This window comes from Oncorhynchus clarkii, chromosome 22 (assembly GCF_045791955.1).
Source record: "Oncorhynchus clarkii lewisi isolate Uvic-CL-2024 chromosome 22, UVic_Ocla_1.0, whole genome shotgun sequence".
NCBI lineage: Eukaryota > Metazoa > Chordata > Actinopteri > Salmoniformes > Salmonidae > Oncorhynchus > Oncorhynchus clarkii.
Window position 1 is genome coordinate 17,566,461 of NC_092168.1, and position 20,558 is coordinate 17,587,018.

Here is a 20,558-nt window from a genome sequence, read left to right on the forward strand (position 1 = left end):
ACCTCGTAGATTGGGAGGGGTACGGTCCTGAGGAGAGGAGTTGGGTTCCCTCTCGGGACGTGCTGGACCGTGCGCTGATCGAGGATTTCCTCCGTTGCCGCCAGGTTTCCTCCTCGAGTGCGCCAGGAGGCGCTCGGTGAGTGGGGGGGTACTGTCATGTATTGTCATGTTGTGTGTCTCTGTCCTTTCCCTTCACCCTGTCTCCCTCTGCTGGTCGTTGTTAGGTTACCTTTTCTCCCCCGCTTTCCCCCAGCTGTTCCTTGTCTCCTCTGACTACCCATTCACCCCGTTTCCCACCTGTTCCCTTTTTCCCTCTGATTAGGTCCCTATATCTCTCTCTGTTTCTGTTCCTGTCCTTGTCGGATTCTTGTTTGTTGTGTTTCATGCCTGAACCAGACTGTCGTCATGTTTGCTGTAACCTTGTCTTGTCCTGTCGGAATCTGCCGGTCCGTCTGAGCCTACCTATGTTTGGTAATTAAAGAAGCTCTGTTTAAGTTAATTCGCTTTTGGGTCCTCATTCACGCACCGTAACAACTTTTCAAAATCAAGACAATAGCCCCATGTGACAGACACGGAGCACATAGGACAGTGCTGCAACATCAAATGAAGCCAAGACCAGGTCATCCTATCCCCACTGTGTACACTGACATGGGGAGATAGTATGACAATACCTTGGTACTAAGGTCAGGGGGAATAGAAACAGACAAAAAGTAATCATGCACAAGGGTATTAAGGTCTATGACGATAAGTAAGGACCAGTGTGGTTGTGACATTACAATTGCCATGCTCAGAATAACTTGTTTCTGCCTCAGACATTCTAATCAGATATATTGTAGGATTTGTGGTGAAAAATGTGACCACGCACACTGCTAGCCGTTTTTGTAATTTGATCAGCAACTTACTGTATTAATCAACAGTATAATACTGTATAAACTAAACAAAGTAGATTGCCGTAGAATGCACAGTAAATTCAACAGTAAAACACTGTAGAACGCACAGTAAAATACCTTATTTTAAAAAAAGTATTAATTATGTTGCATTGTGGGAAAATGTGGGCGGGGAAAGAGTCTCTGGCTCATTAACATATTTTAAAGCATGCCTTGTAAGAGGCTATATTAGTTGGACCTGTGAGTGAGAATGCTGTACCCCCACAGAATACAGTAATATACTGCATTTTTGGATTTCTACAAATATTGTCCTGAAACTCTACAGTAGCTTACTGAACAATTGCTGCCAGTAATTTACTGTAATTCAGAATATAGTACCATATTGCATTTTTGGAGCACCAAAAGCCTTTTAAACATTAGTGGATGCATGGTATTGTTGTTTCTCACTCATTAACATATTTTGAGGCATGTCTTGTAAGAGGCTATGTTTGTTGCACCCACTAGTAAAAGTGCTGTACCAATTTATTTGATATGTGGTAGTAGTTACCTAATACTTAATCTGATATAGGAGACAGATCAGAGTGGCAGAAAGTCTAAAATTGTTAAAGGTTGAGTGCAGGGCAAAACAGATCAAAAGGACATGAAACACCTAGTATATTCATTAATATGCTTTAATATGCAAATACATACCGCCAACTGCTTGCGCTAATTCCTTGTAATTACAGTAAAATACTGTAGAAATAATTGTCTTAGTTTATAGTCACTTTTACTTTATTGTACTGTGTTTCATTGCTCTGGCATGAATTTACTGTGAATATTTCAGTATTGTATTGGCACTATTCAGAGATGACCTAGATAATAAGATGTCTTGTTGTAATTACAATTATTCTGAAGACCAATGTATCCTTAACTACAACATTTTTAGTAACAGTTAGATACACATTTACTTGCTATGACTGTGACGTGTGTTTTTTTTTTTTTATCAACCTTGGTTTAATGCCCTAGATGTAAGTTGCTATGGACAAGAGCACCCACTAAATGACCAAAATATAAATGTTAAAAATTCAAACATGGGCAATTTCAGCAATGTACTGTAAATTAGATTACAGTAACTTTTTTGCGAACATGTTTGGATTACCGTAAAATGGATTACAGTAGCGTACTGTAAAATTAATTACAGTAACTTACTGGCAAGTTGCGGCCAGTAAGTAAATGTACATTTTACCGTTTTACAGTGAGGTAGATAGAGCATCTTACATCTGGCAAGTAATATTGGACATACATGGGTTATAGTTGATCACAAGTCTGCCACGGCCCACTCTTAGTAATACCAGTAAAATATATATTATAGTGTTCTCTCTTGTGTTTATGTAACAGTATGATGGCACACAAAGTGAAACTATGTTCCATAGTGCATATCTATATACTGTATGCATAGATATGTCACTACTCATTACATAAACTATGCAGATCTTGCATAGAGGCCATGAAGCCATCGACAATCAAATGTGGACTATATTCTAAAGGTCAGGTTTACCGAGCATTTGCACATGTGCAAAATATGCTCCTGATATTTTCAGAGGGGAATAAGAGAGCCCCGGAAATGATCTAGATTTGACCTTAATATAATTTATACTGTATATTGCATCATATTTGATACTCTAGTCTGTAGGTTTTATTCCCCATTGAAAATAGCAGCTATAAAGTCTTAGTAGACCTGTCCCTGAATGTAGAGTCGAAGTAATACTTTAGATACCGTATATATCACCTGGTCTGTTTCCTCCTGTTCGCTCCTCTCACTGAGATAGCAGTCTGGAGTTCTCTGCACAATGACAGCATGATCAAACAAAGGAGAAACTGGTTAAGGCTGATGCTCTGACCTCAATCGCTATACTGCAATCTAAGATTACCGCATCTCAGTTTCACTGGGAGTCTGGGACCAAGCTTGACATTCGCCATTGGCATTCTCTTTGTTGTTGATGAAAGGACAAGCAAAAATAGTTTGTGTGTATCATGTCATGCCAAACCCCATTTTTATGATTCATGCTCAAGTAGTGTTATATATTTATATATGTGTGAAAAGCCCTGCCTTTCAGAGCCGTGCAGTGGAAGCCATGTGATCCCTAGAAACCTTTTCGCTAGACTTGACACCTCAGTTGCTACACTGTTATACTGACTTCTTATTTACTAAAGGCATTAACTAAACACTGCCTTATGCAAATATATATGTATACGCCATCAATAGCCTGTGATAAAATGACAATAGATAGGCTATGTCTACTGTACTGTACAGACAAAAGACGGTAAAAAATGTTAACTACAAAAAAAGGAGTTTTAGCGTCCACTTGATGAATTGCAAATACTAAAATAACAACTTTACTGAGAAGACATTTCAACAGTTTACATGTTGATCAATATGGAATGCAAAAGGTGGAGGTCTGATAACATCACAGCCCTGCTTGCTGCATCTCTTGACAGAACTTGTCAAATGTGAGGGTCAATTTACATGTGAAAGGCTAACTATAACACACAGCTGCATGGTTCTGCCTGGTAATAAAGCATTCATTGCTCCCATGAGGTTTCTGGAGCCATGATCGTGTCCCACGGCGTGTGTTGGCAAAATACTAACCCACAAAGCCCAAATCTCAGTGCTTTGACGGGGGCTCATTCAAGTCTAAAGTGGAAGGAATGCGTGGCCACCTTTTTTCGTGTGTTCCAGCTAACAAAGTCTCTCTCATGACGCCTTATTAATATGGCACCATGGAGGGAAAGTGGTTAGCTCCACTTAACCTGAAACCCTGGAAGCAATATTTTTTTATTGGTTGGAATTACGTGGCAAATGTTACATTTAAGCCCGTCGAAGAAAGCGTGTGTGATCCCTCCTTGTTCCCAAAGCTCTTTGAAATATGAACAGAAATCACATTAGTTGAATGCTGTTGTACTATTGGGGAATCTGACTGAATGGGGATTTCCATTAGCCATTCCTGTAATACTTTCTTTTAAGGTTTCGTACATCAAGAGCCCAGACATCTGTAGATATATAATACATATCATATAATAGCGAGGTTGCCTGATTGTATATTGTGCTCTTGTACTGCACTGTTACCACCAGCAATGACTCCTTATTCACCCATTAGACTTAGTCTGGGGAAACATATCTAGTATGATAAAAAAAAAGAGAGGATATCATTGGGGGAACGACTATTTATTGAAATATTGGATAATATGTATAATGTTAATGACTCAAGTTTAATGTGAATCTCCAATATAATTTTACAATTCCATCATCACGATGTCTCTATGACATGTTGAACAATGTGGTTTTTTTCTCAAACTGCAGTAGGTCACAGATTTTTATGATACGGCCACAAATAAAATATTACATTCTGGAAACAACACACTGCATAACAATCACATCGTTTTAGTGTTTTTGAAAAGCTGCTGATAGTAAGATAGTAAGTCATGAAAAAATGAACTGATCTCTGAAAAATGTGTGGTGAATCTCCACAAAACAAAAAGTGAATGGTCAAATATTGAATTGAGGCACAATCTTGTTGATCTAGTATACTTACAAATTCAAACTTGATTTTCATCAAATATGATTTTAAATCTCACCAGGTGTACACAAGGAGCTCTTCACAGTCAGTCATTAACTCCCCAGATGCTCCCCAGACATTCCTGAAGCTGTGCACAGTGTTGTACAGTAGCATCTCTTACCTTCAGTTTCTCGTAGCGGTCGCTGAGTGCTGCTACTTGGTGGTCCCGATGCCGACCGACCAGTTTGCACAAGGCACAGATCAACTGTTCATCTGTGACACAGTACATGTTCACCTTCTCGTCCTCGTGCTCCAGACACATGAGTCCCCTGAGGTGGCAGTCCGGCATGGGCTCGATCAGACGGTGGCCAGTGAAGGGCTTCTTATTGGGGTGGGTGGCCTTCAGGCATTCGTCGCAGTAGGACACCTCACAGGTGACACAGGTCTTGACGGCGTCTTGGGGAGGGTCCTGCTCACAGAACTGACACTGCACCCTCTCGCTGGGGGAGGTCATGGCCGTGCTGTCTAGGGCGGCCCGCTCGCGGCGAGTCTCACTGGGGGAGTTGGGCCCGCTCACGGAAGCCTTCTGAAAGCGGTCAATGATGTTTTGCAGAGTGACGTTACGCTTCAGTCCTTCTAGGCCCCTCTGGCTGAGGGTGATGACATAGCGACAGGTTGGGCACTGGAAGGCGCTGATGGACTGCACAGGCTCGTTGGGGGTGCAGTGGGAGACTAGGATGCGGTGGGCACAGTTGAAACACAGGCTGTGAGCGCAGGGCAAGAGCAGTGGGTCCTCGAAGAGCTCCAGACAGATTGGGCAGGTCAGCTCCGACTCTAGTGTTTCCATCTTCACGCACAACAAAGCGGTGTCGTCAGCAAAATCCAAGGAAGCTGATCAGCTATCTGTAGGGATGACATGTAGTACATAATTAGGGAATGGGAGAGAGAGAGAGAGAGAGAGAGAGAGAGAGAGAGAGAGAGAGAGAGAGAGAGAAGTGAAGGGTTCGAAAAGGGTTGAGCTATAGGGGGTTGTCAACCTTCCCAGAATATAAATTAATGAGTGGTCTTTCCACATTCCTAATTTAAGAAAACTGGAGATTACTTGATGTACTAGAGGAATAAATAGCAGGTACTAGATAACGCATCTGTGGTATCTTTATGAGGGGTATTGAATGAAATGAGGAAATGAGAAATGAAGACTCTTCTAACTGAGTTTTGGCGTGTTGTAAACCCTTCAGACAAATATAAATGATTAAAGCGCCATAGAAATGAAAGTGATGTTCGTAAAAAAGTTAAGCAATCCATGTTGATCTTAATTTCCCCTGAACTAATCCATACATATTTTATAGGGAGGCACATCTGTCCTTATTCCCTGTGATGCAACAACCAAACAACTGAAGACTGGAGTTGGGAAAAACAACCAAACAACTGAAGACTGGAGTTGGGAAAAACAACCAAACAACTGAAGACTGGAGTTGGGAAAAACAACCAAACAACTGAAGACTGGAGTTGGGAAAAACAACCAAACAACTGAAGACTGGAGTTGGGAAAAACAACCAAACAACTGAAGACTGGAGTTGGGAAAAACAACCAAACAACTGAAGACTGGAGTTGGGAAAAACAACCAAACAACTGAAGACTGGAGTTGGGAAAAACAACCAAACAACTGAAGACTGGAGTTGGGAAAAACAACCAAACAACTGAAGACTGGAGTTGGGAAAAACAACCAAACAACTGAAGACTGGAGTTGGGAAAAACAAACAAACAACTGAAGACTGGAGTTGGGAAAAACAAACAAACAACTGAAGACTGGAGTTGGGAAAAACAACCAAACAACTGAAGACTGGAGTTGGGAAAAACAACCAAACAACTGAAGACTGGAGTTGGGAAAAACAAACAAACAACTGAAGACTGGAGTTGGGAAAAACAAACAAACAACTGAAGACTGGAGTTGGGAAAAACAAACAAACAACTGAAGACTGGAGTTGGGAAAAACAACCAAACAACTGAAGACTGGAGTTGGGAAAAACAAACAAACAACTGAAGACTGGAGTTGGGAAAAACAAACCAACAAACAGTGAATATTTTATGTAAGCTTTTGAGCTGTTTTGATGATATAACTCCAGAAACATGAAAATGACTCAAGTAGACATATTATTATACAAGAATAGCCATGTATACTGAAAGGCTTGGTCTGGCTAGCTAGCCCAGGGCAGTGCAGGACAGTGAGGCCAGACAGCTCAGTGAAGCAGAAGTCCCTGGCCCTGCCTGTTCACAGCTGGAGCTCCACACTGTGGCTGGACTGATGGACACAGAGCCTTTGTTACAGGCCAGTCAGACACCCCAGCTGCGAGTAGACACTCTGACCACCACGTCTCCCTGTGTAAACTCTCTACCTCCACTAATTACGTGTGAAAGAAGGCAAAAGCTCATTATCAGGCCAGCCGGGCACAAGTTGTCTTTGAAGCTGTGAGGATGCAGCAATTACCCCAGGCCCCAGAGCTACAGGCCCGGGTTCGTTCCCCCTCCTATTCTAGTCAAATCCGCAAAGGCACTCAGCTAAGCTACTGTATGAGACAAGAGACAATTGTCTGTTGGACTTGTCTCCCATGTCTGTGATGCAGACAATATGAATGCATCTGTGGGGCTTTGTTGTGCTACTATTGTTGGTTTGCGCAGACATGGAGTTTAATGCAGATGTCTGAATGTGATTTCTTTGGAGTAACAAAGTTCTCTCTGTTATCCAAATTGACGAGACAAGCTTGCTGGCTAAATGAGTAGGGGGGGGGGGGGGGGGGGGGTGTTGGAGTTTGTGTATCCAATGTTCAAAAGTGATGCTCAGAGAGTAGAAATATAACAATAGTTTGTTAGCGGTAAGGAAACATACAGTATAGGCTACTGAACTGCATTCTTCAGAAACATTTAGAAATATTAGGGCAGTTTATGGTTTCCTCCATTAAAAATGTAGTATAATCTTAGCATCTTGACCTTGAACACCCAAGACACTTCAAATCATCTATTTTAAATAATCTATTTTTCATGCATAGTGCACATGGCGCCAAGTTTAGATATTTTGCACACTGAAGTAAATTCATCTGGTGAAAAGTGAATGACAAAATCTCAACAATACTTGCTGATACAAAGTATATTGGTGCTCATGTCTACTGTAGTGTAAGAATAGTTGTTGTTGAAGTAGAGTGGCTACTAAATCCACAGATGATCACCGTCTTGACATGTTTGTCTCTTGTAATATGTTTGACAAGTATTCCACAAGTGAAACACAACTCATATGACACATCGGTCAGAATATATCTTTTTTTTGTACAGTAACAGTACAAAAAAATCCTGAAATGTGTGACCGAACATGCCCTGTAAATGATTTAGTCTCCATTCAATGGAGCCAAACGTCTCAGCCTTGATGTCATCATACAAACAGCCACTAAAAGCCCTAGAGTTACACAAAAACCCTGTAAAAGTATACTGTGGCAGAGAGCCAGAACAAAGTGCTTCACAGCAACTGCACCTTACGCACTCCCCTGAAAGCTTTCCCATTCATAAGCAGTTTACTTTACCCACCGATGGATTTTGCCCCGCTTTGCACTGCAGAGACATTTCAGTTGAGGGGGAACTTCTGACCCAAATCATGAAAGTATATTAAACAACAACAAAAGAACCCCCCCCCGAAACGAGGCGGTGGCAGTGTGCAGTAACAGAAGAGAGGCCAGCATCCAGATGGAACAAGTCTTCATAAGGCAGTAATCCTGCGGTAGCGGAGCAGAGCTGTCATTAACCAGGAACCAGGAGACGGAGAGCAAGAGGTAGCAAGTAGCAAGCACAACAGGAAGAGCTGCCCCACAATTCCAGGAAGGCCAGCTCCACCTACAGTAGGAAAGCCGGCCAGCACTCAATTACTCACTGGAAGTATTGGCAGAGAGAGAACAAGAGAGAGAGAGAGAGAGAGAGAGAGAGAGAGAGAGAGAGAGAGAGAGAGAGAGAGAGAGAAAAAAAGGAGAAAGAGCGAGAGGCTGGATATAAGCAGGGACAGAATTCCATAGGACCCTGGTTGGTCTAGTCAGTATAGCTTTGGTCCTCACACAGGACAGACAGGTCAGTGTCCTCTGTGCTCTGAGCCCTGCCCACTGAGCTCTGATCCAGAGAGGAGAGAGAGGACAGCGTCAGGATCCGTTTTCCTCCGTGACCGTCACCTCTGCCTCTCCAGCGGCACAATGCTGCCCTGTGTGGCGGAACTTTTCTTGGCTCTGTCACCAGGGATTAAAAAAGAGAAAGCCTGACAAAACACAAGCACACATATACAGATGTAGGATTTTAATATGAGCCAGTTTGCTACAGCAGAAAAACATTTCTGCAGCAACAGGAAATGTGAATTATTATGTGAATTATAATGAATCGACATTTTTGTAGGCGTTGATATACTTTCGTTTGGGCAAATCAAGTCTAAGTGGAAATGACAAACTTTAGAAGCCATTTTAAAACTCAAAATACATTACAAGTTAGCATTTCCTGCTGAGCAGGAACATTTTCAGCAATGAAAGACTGGTCAAATGAAGATCCTACATCTGTACACAGGCACGCAGGAATGTGCACACACACAGGGGATGGGTTGGGATGGGAGCCTTGCTGGCAGCAGGATTCATCTGAAACACAGGGAGGGCAGGCAGGGATCTCTGATTCCCTGTGCTCCCAAACAACAAGTTGACCTAGACGGCACAGATTACATCTGTCTGTCTCTATACAGACCATCAGTGTCTCTCACTGAGTTGAGGCAGTAAGCCTACAAAGCTTCACAAAATCATTATTAGACCACAAAAGCTCCACATTCTGTTTTAAAATTAAAGCCCTCTCCCTCTCCTCAAGAGCAGTGCAATCTGTAGACATGTGTCTCTTCATGATAAGGCCTGTGTTCATTTGTTCCAGTGTCTTCTAAAGCGGGATGAATCACTTGTAGGTAAGGGTTTGTGTCTACCATCTACTATTTGCTCTTCATGTCCCTCCCTCCCTCCAGGCCATTTGAATTCTCCTATCATTCAAAATGACATTGAGATAGAATCCCTTCTCTGACAGACAGATCCATACTGTAGACATCATAGACATGCCTTGGTGAACACAAAGGTGTGAGTATGAAAGTGAGAGACACATGGTGTTGGAGATGGCATGGGAATGTGAATGGCATTCCCCTGACTGACTTCATGTGAAGCCTCCAGCTGGGCAGGAATGCCTGCTGTACTGCTGCAGTCTTCTGTACTGTAATGTCAGTGACTCAGTGTCAGTGATTCTCAGTGGGGGAGAGTGGGGTTCATCAAAACACACTCAGGACCCAGAGGTTCCGAATGAAAAACCCATGCCCACAGTTCATTTCCACACCCATAGTAGCCTTACACAAGCCTGCTATTTTTATTTAAAACAATTCTACACAAAGTACTCAAAGAACATTGCCACACATATGCAACACATTCATGCAGAATACAAGATTAATTAATGGCATTGTTAAAACACTGTCTATAGGAAATAAAACTTTACTATGCGTCAGTATTCTAGTCATACACAAAGATCATGTTGCATTAACCTTTTTCCCATTGACAAAACATTGATTGATAATGCGTGGGTGGAGATGAATGATCAATTGCCTTGAAGCCAGTCGCCTGTCTGTCCACTGCCAGCTTTGGAAAAAGGCCCATATGAAATGTGACCTTTACGATGGGGCTGGGACGGTCTCTACAGCCATCCGGGGTTGGCACCTACAGTCATTGGTTGGCACTGAACCCACCATCGATAGCCAGTAGGACTGTGCATCAGCGTGGCCTGAGAGAGGGAGAAACACCACACAAAAAGCCAACTAACACCGCCTAATGTGTAGCCACATCTAGACACCATCAGCCTAAAGAGCCCCACAAAGCTCTCGTCATAAAGGTTGTAAATCCCCAACATGTACAGCCAGCAGGGTCAGATTAAGTGCAGGAAAACTGATACATCGCTTACTCACAGAGTTAACTGTAAATTGTTTATTCCCAGGGCCCAGACATGCAGGGTGGTATCTCTGCAGAACTGAAAAAGCAGTGGAAGAATAAACAGGGATAGGCATCACTGCACGTGGTCACTGACAGTTTTCCAGTGTGGGATAGGTGCTTGCATCTTGTATCAAGCATTAGTACTAAGCAATATGGCACTTCAGGGAAACTCTGAATTTGGATATTAGGCCTAATAACTAAATTGAAATGTTATTTAAACTAGAGTCATCCTTGGACAAATATTACCTTTTGGGCTCCCGTGTAGCGCAGCTGTCTAAGGCATTGCATCTCAGTGCTTGAGGCATCAATACAGACACCCTGGTTCGATTCCAGGCTGTATCACATCCGGCTGTGATTGGGAGTCCCATAGGCCGGCGCACAATTGTCCCAGCTTCGTCCGGGTTTGGCCGGGGTAGGCCGTCATTGTAAATAAGAATTTGTTCTTAACTGACTTGCCTAGTTAAATAAAGGTTACATTTAAAAAGAAACATTTTTGTGCCGATTTTTTTCTCTCCAATTCAAGCACATTTTTAATTGGCTATGCCAGACTCTTTTATCATCTCTAATGATGGCCGCAATCCATATATTTATTATTAGAGAGAGAGAGAGAGAGAGAGAGAGAGAACTTGCTCTTTTCCCTTTTTTTCCTGGGGCAGATACCTAACATCATTATCTGTAATCCTGTCTTCACAGCGTATCTGTGACCAATGTGTGGCCTGGTGCTGCACCCAAAAGCAGCCGGCTCAATGGAGCGGCCCAACGGTCCACTCTGTCTGCCTAAAGTGATTTACAGCTGTGGCGAGAGGCAGATGATTAGACAAAACCTCTAATCTCCCAAATCTGCACCCGTACACATCACTGTGATTATCAGCAAGGGCCTCATCCTGACCCACATTCACCAAAAACATGGGAATTTACTGCTTTCATATATTAGAAAACAAACCAGGAAGCACAGTGGTGTGCTGTGTTATCTAAGTGGACGATAGAAATCAACATTTGTTTTACTTCAAGGGCCCCTCCACCTGTCAAATATGATTATGTTGAAAAGGCAAACCAGCTTTATTCAGGGGTTTGCATTATACTGCGTTTCTACTATTGATGCGAAGCTAATGCACAACCAATTGACTATGGATTTGTACTACTGAATTATAATGAGAGCATGTGACCTGTTGTACACTTCAACAATCATTTCAGTATATTTAATATTTTGATTTATTAGGATTCCCATTAGCCGACGTCAATGGCGACAGCTAGTCTTACTGGGATCCGACACATAACGGAAAATACATTATAGACAAAAGACTCCAATTGACATACATTTAAAAACATTAACATGTAGTGTGTGTGCATCTATCAGTTACATATACAGTACATGTCATGACATACACACAACAAGTAGGTCACATGGGGGAGAGGTGTTGTGTCGTGAGGTGTTGCTTTATTTGTTTTTTTAAACCAGGTTTGCTGTTTATTTGCACTGTATAAGATGGGAGTTACATGCATAATATTATCCCTTTGATTATAATAAAGTGCAGGACGTGCCGCTCTGTTCTGGGTCAGCTGCAGCTTAACTAGGTCTTTCTTTGCAGCACTTGACCATATGACTGGACAGTAATCAAGATAAGATACAACTAGAGCATACAGGACTTGCTATATTGATTTGGACAGTACAGTAGGTGTTTCATTTGTTAAGTTGATGTCCTGTTGAGGGATATTGATCACAAATGTGTGCCAATAAACAATGGCCTAGAGTAAGGGGTGTACATGTGAACAGACAATAATACAGTCATGAAATGCTACCATCTAAAAAAAAATACACTGCAAAGTAGTTTTTTTTTGCAGCTGAGAGTCCAATGCTGATTTGATCAAAGATAAGAAACTGGAAACGGAGGCCACTAGTTGGATTGATACATTGCCAGTTAGCCGTTAGCCAGCAAAGCAGTCAAAGAGCTTTAGAACAGAGGGTCTGTTAACTAGGCCAGCTGTTGGCAGGGCCAGTCTTTCTGTAGGTCATCCTGGTCAGTAATCAGAACAGCCAAACTCTCCCATTTCCTCCCTGCTGCTTGGCAGGTGGCATCAGCAGGAAAATGTTGTTTTCTTTCCATAACCACATGAACTTTCATTGAATCCCCCTAAGACTGTTGCTTTCCCAGCAAAGCCCTAGACCAGCATAGATGTCATGATAACAGAATTGGTCGCAGTTGGATTACACTAATCTCAAATTCCAGTCGTTTTAATTAAAACATGATCAATCAAAACATCTTTCGTCCCTTGGTCCCCAAATACTGTACAAATAACTCAGTGGATTAAATTGAGGGTTTATGAATATCTCAAGAAGATTATGAGTCGTTGAAATTACTCGAAAATGTATGGGTTAACTTCAAGAGATATATTTTCATTCTTATGAAATATACTGTTTTACATTGCTGCATTGAGATTTCAGATCACCACATGGAAATTGATGGACAACCCACTGAAAAACAGGTTAAAGGGGGACATCTTGTGGCTGACATAAAAACTGACGATCCCTGACATAATTGAATATTTGTTCATGCTGATGATAGGTTACGAACTATGCATACACAGACTTCTGAAATACTTTCTGTAGTAGCGTCAAACAAAAAGTTACTGTTGTAGACTCCCAAACAAACACACTATCCCGACTGTACCGTTGCTTCTTTGCCTATTTCAACACCTACATTCCAAAGACTGAATCTCAACAAATGATTCACTGACTGACACATTCCATGATACCTCTAGTGGCCAGCCCACAAGGTTTCCATGGTGATACATTATTTACCACACAAGTGATCAAAGAGCGACTACAGAGAAAGTCAGGCATTCTTCAGCTCTGGTGGGAAACAATGACTTACTAATTAATAAGGAAAACCCCAGGCTCCAACAGCAAAGTCTAAATTTTACACTTAGAAAATAAGACGTTCGTAAGGATGACTTGCCCAGAGATAAGCTCTGTTGTAAAACTACAGGCAAGCTTCTGACACAATATTATACATAATGCTTGAGAGTTAAAGAGGTAACCCAGATCGCGGAACACTGCTATCTTTCACTTGTGTTTATCTTATCTTATCTGAGGTGTATTACATTTGCTGGGGCATCAGGAGATGTGTTTTGTATTCATAAGGATGTATTTTCAATCCCCTGGTAGCACTAGTATAACCCTCAGACTGTGTAACAAACGCAAGGTCTTTATTGGCAATACACTGTTGAAAATAGCAGCTTCACTTAACAAAAACAGCTTTAATTGACATTTGTGAGAAAACAACATTCTGAACTGGTCACATTCTACAACCTGAAGAACAACAAAGGCTGGCTTTTCAACTGCATTCTGCAAACAGCCTGCTCGATTCAAATAAAGATGGATTACTTCTTGCACCTGTCTCATAAATTACGTTTTCATGACGATCAATGTGTAAACCTTGGCATGATGTCAGCACTGAAATTGGCATACTGGCTTTTCTCATCACAAAATGAGGTGACATCCAAAGAATGCTGATTACAGACGACCCATCGCACATAATCACACCATTGATGTGTTGTTTCCTTTCACATTCACATGGCCTCTCCACCGCTGTGTTATTCTACACTCTGTAACGTGACTTTGATAATTCATCTGTCGTCAAACATAATGGCATTTCTGAGTGCAATGCAGCAGTGACATCAGCTTTTGAACTGTACCCTGCCTCGAGTCTCAGAAACTTGTTCTGTCGACACACTGATATCAAGCACTTACTGCACAGGCACACACAGACACACAGACACACAGGCACACACACACACACACGCAGGCACACACACACACACAGGCACACACACAGGCACACACTCACGCACACACACACACCCAACACAGACAGACACACACACACACACACACACACACACACACACACACACACACACACACACACACACACACACACACACACACACACACACACACACACACACACAGAGAGAGAGAGAGAGAGAGAGAGAGAGAAACCACTTGCTTGAAGGAAAATAAGCAACCCCAAAGTAAGCAGTAACCTCTTTTTTACCTGCCACATGGCTAAAGTCCCATCATCCACAAACAGGGGGAAAAGAAAAGAGGTCTCACAGTTGACAAGTCTGGTAATACTGTACTAGGCCAATCCACTGAAGCAATCTGGACAAACTAGCTCACCCCTACTTAAGCGTTTACCTCCAGTACCAGTATATTGGCTCTGATTTAAGTTTCTGGTCCTCTAACCCTGTCCTCTCAGCCTATTGAGAAGAGGCAGGAGGGTTGAAGCTGTCCTCCTTTTCTCTCTGTTCTACTGAGTACTGTATCTGGCCCCTGTGGGCTACAAACTGTTGCCCTAACCAATCACACAGAGGGGGAGGGACCTCTGAGAGGGGGGGTGTCTGTTCAGGGATTGTGAGCTGAGAAGCGTTGCCATCTAATGCTCTGTTAAGACAGTATATCCAAATGGCACATATGGTATTACTGTACTAGAGCATGTTTATAATCCAATAACAATAAATCATAATTTATGTAGGTTAAATTACTTGCCGTTGATGTATAAAACCACAACAGGTATAACAATCCAGTTGTTAATCCAGTATATCACAATTATTTTTTTAATGCGCCACAACATACCAATGTTGATCTAATTGATGAAAAACACATCTGTAACAATATGAGGTGGTGGTTCTCACACCAGTCCCCGGGAAACTCAACACAGACCAGAGTCATATAGCCAAGTAAAACAGTCAATGACGTTACCATGCATGCACTGTAAAATGATGCATTTCATACTACTGTACACTTACTGTAATGTAAATACGGTATCAAAGCAAGTACTGAGTAATGACACACAGTACAATAAGTTAATATTGACTGTATTATACTGTAAAAAAAAAGGAGTAAATTATACTGTAATCGGAATTAATGAATGAATGGATGAATTAACAACATTTATTGAGGGGAGGGGGGTTGTATTTCACAGTATTTTACTGTAATTACAGGGGATTGGTGCAAGCAGGTTGGCTGCTAGGTAAAGTGTTTGCACATTACAGTATACTGTATTGATGAATATTTGTTGTTTGATATCACTTGCACTTCTAGAAGCTTTAACAAAGGCTTCCGAACTGGTAGCGACGATAGGGCAAAATGCTCAACAATTTAAGGTTAGAAGGTCATGAACAGTCAAAATCATGTTTTTTTATGACATTGGATCAAAGTAAGATGACCAAAGTATGAAAAATGACTGTTGCTTTTATATTGAGATAGTTTGATCATAAAGTTACTGGCTCCCTCCCCAATGTCAAACACTTGGATTCAGGAGGCGGGTTTTATTAAGGCAATAGGGTGACCTCACCCTAACTCTCATTTTAGTACACCAATGGTAACATGATATTCTCCTACCTAATTTCAATAAGTACCGCCTTGTCAGCAAATATATTTAAAAGTGTACATTATTCATATATGACAAAGATACTTACATGTATATGTTTCCCCTTCCATCTGTGTCTGGTGTTAGCTAGCTACTTGCTAGCTAGGTCATCATACGCTCCAAAGAGTTTGTTACCGTTGATAATACCCCAAATTACCATATAAATTATATTGTTACGTTACAGATTGTATTATACTTCCACAGAATTAGACCACTGATCTAACAGGTCAGCAACACCCACAGTGGAAAAAAAACTAATGACTTTCATAGTCATATTGGCTATATTGTTACCCATTCGCTTCTTTATGAAAACTGTGTTCATTGTCACAACAGCATCTTTTCAGCATTCTCATTGGAAACATGATCATAATGCTGACCTGACAAAAAAGCAGAACACCGGGATGATTTATCTTGACTTCTATCAAACTTGACAAGCGCCGTGCAAGTTTCTTGCACCGAGCACACGCTCCATCTTGCCCGGTAAACACTTTTACTGGACATTGAAACATGGAAATGAGAGGAATGTGTTTGTGGTTGAAACAGTTGACTGAGACTGTGTTGATAGTCTCAGTTTGTTGGCACCAGTTGCACCGCTCTGTGGTCATGTGGGGAGGAAAAAAACTTCCTCTCCTAACGTCTGCAGCTACCAGGAAAGTTTGGCAGCCGCCTGCTGATACCATCACATCGTATAACATCTGAGCAATGCAAAACCTTGGCTTCCATCACACCTCCATAGCTAAAGGTTAAGGTATATACCGTAGCTCAGCTCACATGTTCCACTACCTGAAATTACCTTTAATCAATGACCTCATGGGATCACTATGACTATTGATATCTCATAATAAACCCTGTGTTAGTTTACCGTGCTAAGGCTCCAGCACAGCATGCTGGCTACAGAACTCAGGCAGTAATCGATTTAGATTGGTAATTACCCAGAGCCGGACGCCTGCCATGAGAACGCTCATGTTTCCTTTTTCACTTCATACCACTGAAAGAGACATCCAGTTCTTCTTTGGTTGAGCAAAGATTGAGCAATGAATAACAATAGCTCAGTAACCAATTACACTAGAGCAACTGGGCTTACCGTGATGAAATACTGTGGTTTAAAATGTGGTACAAAACCACAGTAGTGTGCACAGTTTATTTTGACAACTAATCAAAACAGAATCCTCTGAGATGAGAAGTGTGAGTGGCCAGTGCACACCGCATAACGTCTGTCATGGAAATCTGCTCCAGTATGACGTTGATGGCCTACAGTAAATACAATTGCTGCCATTGTTCCTTCTTCATCCTAATCAACATTGGCATATCAGTCCCTCAGAGGGCTGCCACAAAACAATATTGTAGAGTTGCCTTAATTTGAGCCAGTTTGCTACAGCAGGAAAGTATTACTGCAGCAACCGAAAATGTGAATTGTTATGTGGATTTCTAATTATTGTTCTTGTTTTTTGTAGGGGTTGAGCCATTTTTTGTTAGGTCAAATCAAGTCTGGCATTTTTTGCGTGAAAATGACAATGACTGTAGAAACCTTTTTAAATCATGAATACACAAGAAGCTTGATCCTACATATGTAGGACACAATTCCAGCCCTGTCTATTCACTGTATTATATTGGACACTGGCCAATAGCTGTGTATAAATACTGCCACTATCAATCAATAGTGACCTCTACTTTCCAGATGGATTTAATGCCAGGCACCACACCCTAATTGGGTACCCCCCCCCCCTCCCTTAGCTGGCAAAAGTTTATTGTGATGTGATTAAGAGGTCACTAAATATAATAAATGTTTGTATTAAAATGTTTCTTAAATATTTGTTTCTAATATGCAAGTGAGGCGCTATCAATTAACTATACAAATGTAAATATGTATGTTTAATGCATTTTTGGCACATTATTCAGAAGAAAATGTTATCTAGAATAGAAATTGTACAACACATATACAGTGCATTCGGAATATATTCAGACCCCTTGACTTTTTCCACATTTTAATACACTACAGCCTTATTCTAAAATTGATTAAATGTGACCCGTTTCAGGAAACTAGGCTTATGTCGGGACTCATTACTTCACAAGAGACCTGTTAGAACGTAAACTTATTTTCTTTATCAAAATGTGTTTTTTGGCAGAAATGCCTTCTCGAACATGTGAATTTGCCATCTGTAAAGATTAATCAAATTGTTCAATTACGAGCCTAGTTGGTTTAGCTAAAGAAAAGGCAGCAACCTTCCCTCTAGCCATGATTGGCTGAGATAATGAGTGGGCTGGACATGCTGAGAGATGAGTTTGGATTGGTCTGCCATGTGGCACACTTCTGTCTATTTGAGCTGGTCAGTATGTCTAGGTAATCCTGTCTAATGCATCTTTAAAAAATAAAAATGATGTATCGCTTATTAAAACTTCTTATGTGTTGCTCCCCACTTTCTGGAGGACCGAGTTTTGAAATCAGTGGATGATAGCTAAGGAGATGGAGAAAATACCTTTCTTAGCTAGCTAACATTGAACCTGGTTGGTTTATTTACCTGTAGATTCATGCAGGGTAGTAACGTCATGAGTTGGGATTATGGTACATTGTTTGCCTAGCTAGCTACATGTTTTACCGAAAGACTCCATTATCCAAGTAACCATTTTGGTGCGTTCGTAAATTCAGTCTGGCCATGTACTCCGATATCATAGCACTCTCATCTGTTTGTGCCAGAGCGCAGAATAACTGCTGAAACACCCATTGAACATGGCCGATGTCAGTAAACGTCGGCAAGAAAGAGTAAGTCAATTGTTGCCAGCAGCACAGTTATTCTGGATAACATGAACACAGCCTAACTAGCTCTGCTAGGGCGAGAAAAATGGTCAGAGTGGGATGTTCTCTCATTATGTGTATGGAAGTAGCTAGCAAGCTAGCCAATGTCAGCCAGTTAGCTTGGGTGCTTGACTGCCATTGTGAGGTTCAGAGCGTTGGGTGTGCACTCTGAACTCTCAATCTGACAGCACAGTTACAGTCACCAACGCTCTGGATTACATAACAGCCTGCTAGGGCAGTAATGTTCAGTGAGCTGTTCTGTTATTTCTGTCTCAAAGTAGCTATCAAGTGAGTTTGGGTGTTTGATTTTTGTTGTTAGTACAGAACGCTTGGATCAACCCTTAAAGAAATGGGTGGGGCTAAAGCTTAAGAGGGTGTGAAAGATGCTGAATGGGTGTAGACAAAGAGGGGCTCTCCATTAGTAGCACCAAAATATTTAAAGGCCATTTTCTCAAAAGTTTATCAACTTTCAAAGCAAAATTACTTTCCCATTGTTTCTCAACTATATTGTATGATATACCATTTGTAGCTCTGAGTCTCTACTTTTATCCAATGTAAAAAAAAACACAATTTCAAATTTTGCTACATAAGAACGATTTGAGCCGGTCGGTCACAAATTGTTTTTTCCCCCTCATCAATCTGCACACAATATCCTGTAAAAACAAAGCAAAAACAGGTTTTGCTAATTTCTTAAAAATAAAAACTGAAATATCACATTTACAAAAGTATTCAGACCGTTTACTGAGTACTTTGTTGAAGCACCTTTGGCAGCGATTACAACCTTGAGTCTTCTTGGGTATGAAGCTACAAACTTTGCACATCTCTATTTGGGTAGTTTCTCCCATTCTTCTCTGCAGATGCTCTCAAGCTCTGTCAGGTTGGATGGGGAGTGTCGTTGCACAGGTAGTTTCAGGTGTCTCCAGAGATGTTTGATTAGGTTCAAGTGCGGGCTCTGAATGGGCCACTCAAGGACATTCAGAGACTTGTCCCGAAGCCACTCCTACGTTGTCTTGGATGTGTGCTTATGGTCATTGTCCAGTTGGAAGGTGAACCGTCGCCCAAATCTGCGGTCCTGAGTGCTCTGGAGCAGGTTTTCATCAATGATCTCTCTGTACTTTTTTCCATTCATCTTTCCCTCGATCCTGACTGGTCTCCCATTCCCTGAAGCTGAAAACATCCCCACAGCATGATGCTGCCACCACCATGCACCAGTTTCCTCCAGACGTGAAGCTTGGCATTCAGAATTCAATCTTGGTTTCATCAGACCAGAGAATCTTGTTTCTCATGGTCTGAGAGTCCTTTAGGTGCCTTTTGGCAAACTCCAAGTGGGCTGTCAAGTGCCTTTTACTGAGTAGTGGCTTCCGTCTGGCCACTCTAATACATTTCCCAAAATTAAAAAAAAAACTGTTTTCGCTATGTCATTTTGGGGTATTAAGTGTAGATTGAGGACATTTTTGTATTTAATACATTTTTGAATAAGGCTGTAACATAACAAAATGTGGAACAAGTCAAGGGGTCTGAATACTTTTCAAAAATATATACACAACATACAAAGCTATTACTGAGTTGCAGATCATATAAGGAAATCTACATAAATTAATTCTGTCCTAATCTATGGATTGCACAGCCACTGGGGAGCCAGGTCCAGCCAATCAGAATATTTTTTTTTCAGGCTCCAGTGATGGGATCAGCCAATGTGGACATACATATTGGAGACCGAACGTTCCACCACCCCGTCTGGGTTGCAGAGGTCAGAGAAAAGTGGCTGTTGATTTTGGACTTCCTACGCAGGGCATGCTGACAGCTGGATCTTCGCGCTGAGATTATAATCTTTTATGGCAGTCCTGCCATACATCTTCGGTGTTCCCGAAGACTGAGAC

General features: G+C 41.5%; 1 protein-coding gene across 5 annotated transcripts in view; it reads right to left on the reverse strand.

Moving 5' to 3' along the window:
• LOC139380500 (E3 ubiquitin-protein ligase Midline-1) overlaps nt 1–20,558 on the reverse strand; it is a 66,963-nt gene that overhangs the window by 15,629 nt on the left and 30,776 nt on the right. Inside the window, exons 1-3 of one of the 5 annotated variants that reach the window (XM_071123204.1) lie at nt 8,000–8,604; nt 4,605–5,326; nt 2,644–2,709 (exon numbers count right to left, since the gene is read on the reverse strand). In XM_071123204.1, coding sequence (XP_070979305.1) covers nt 2,644–2,709; nt 4,605–5,270 — 732 coding nt within the window. In that variant the 5' untranslated portion in view covers nt 5,271–5,326; nt 8,000–8,604. Of the gene's footprint in view, nt 1–2,643; nt 2,710–4,604; nt 5,327–7,999; nt 8,605–14,507; nt 14,768–20,558 lie in introns of those variants that run through there. The other 4 variants (XM_071123205.1, XM_071123207.1, XM_071123206.1 and 1 more) reach the window with 4 other exon arrangements.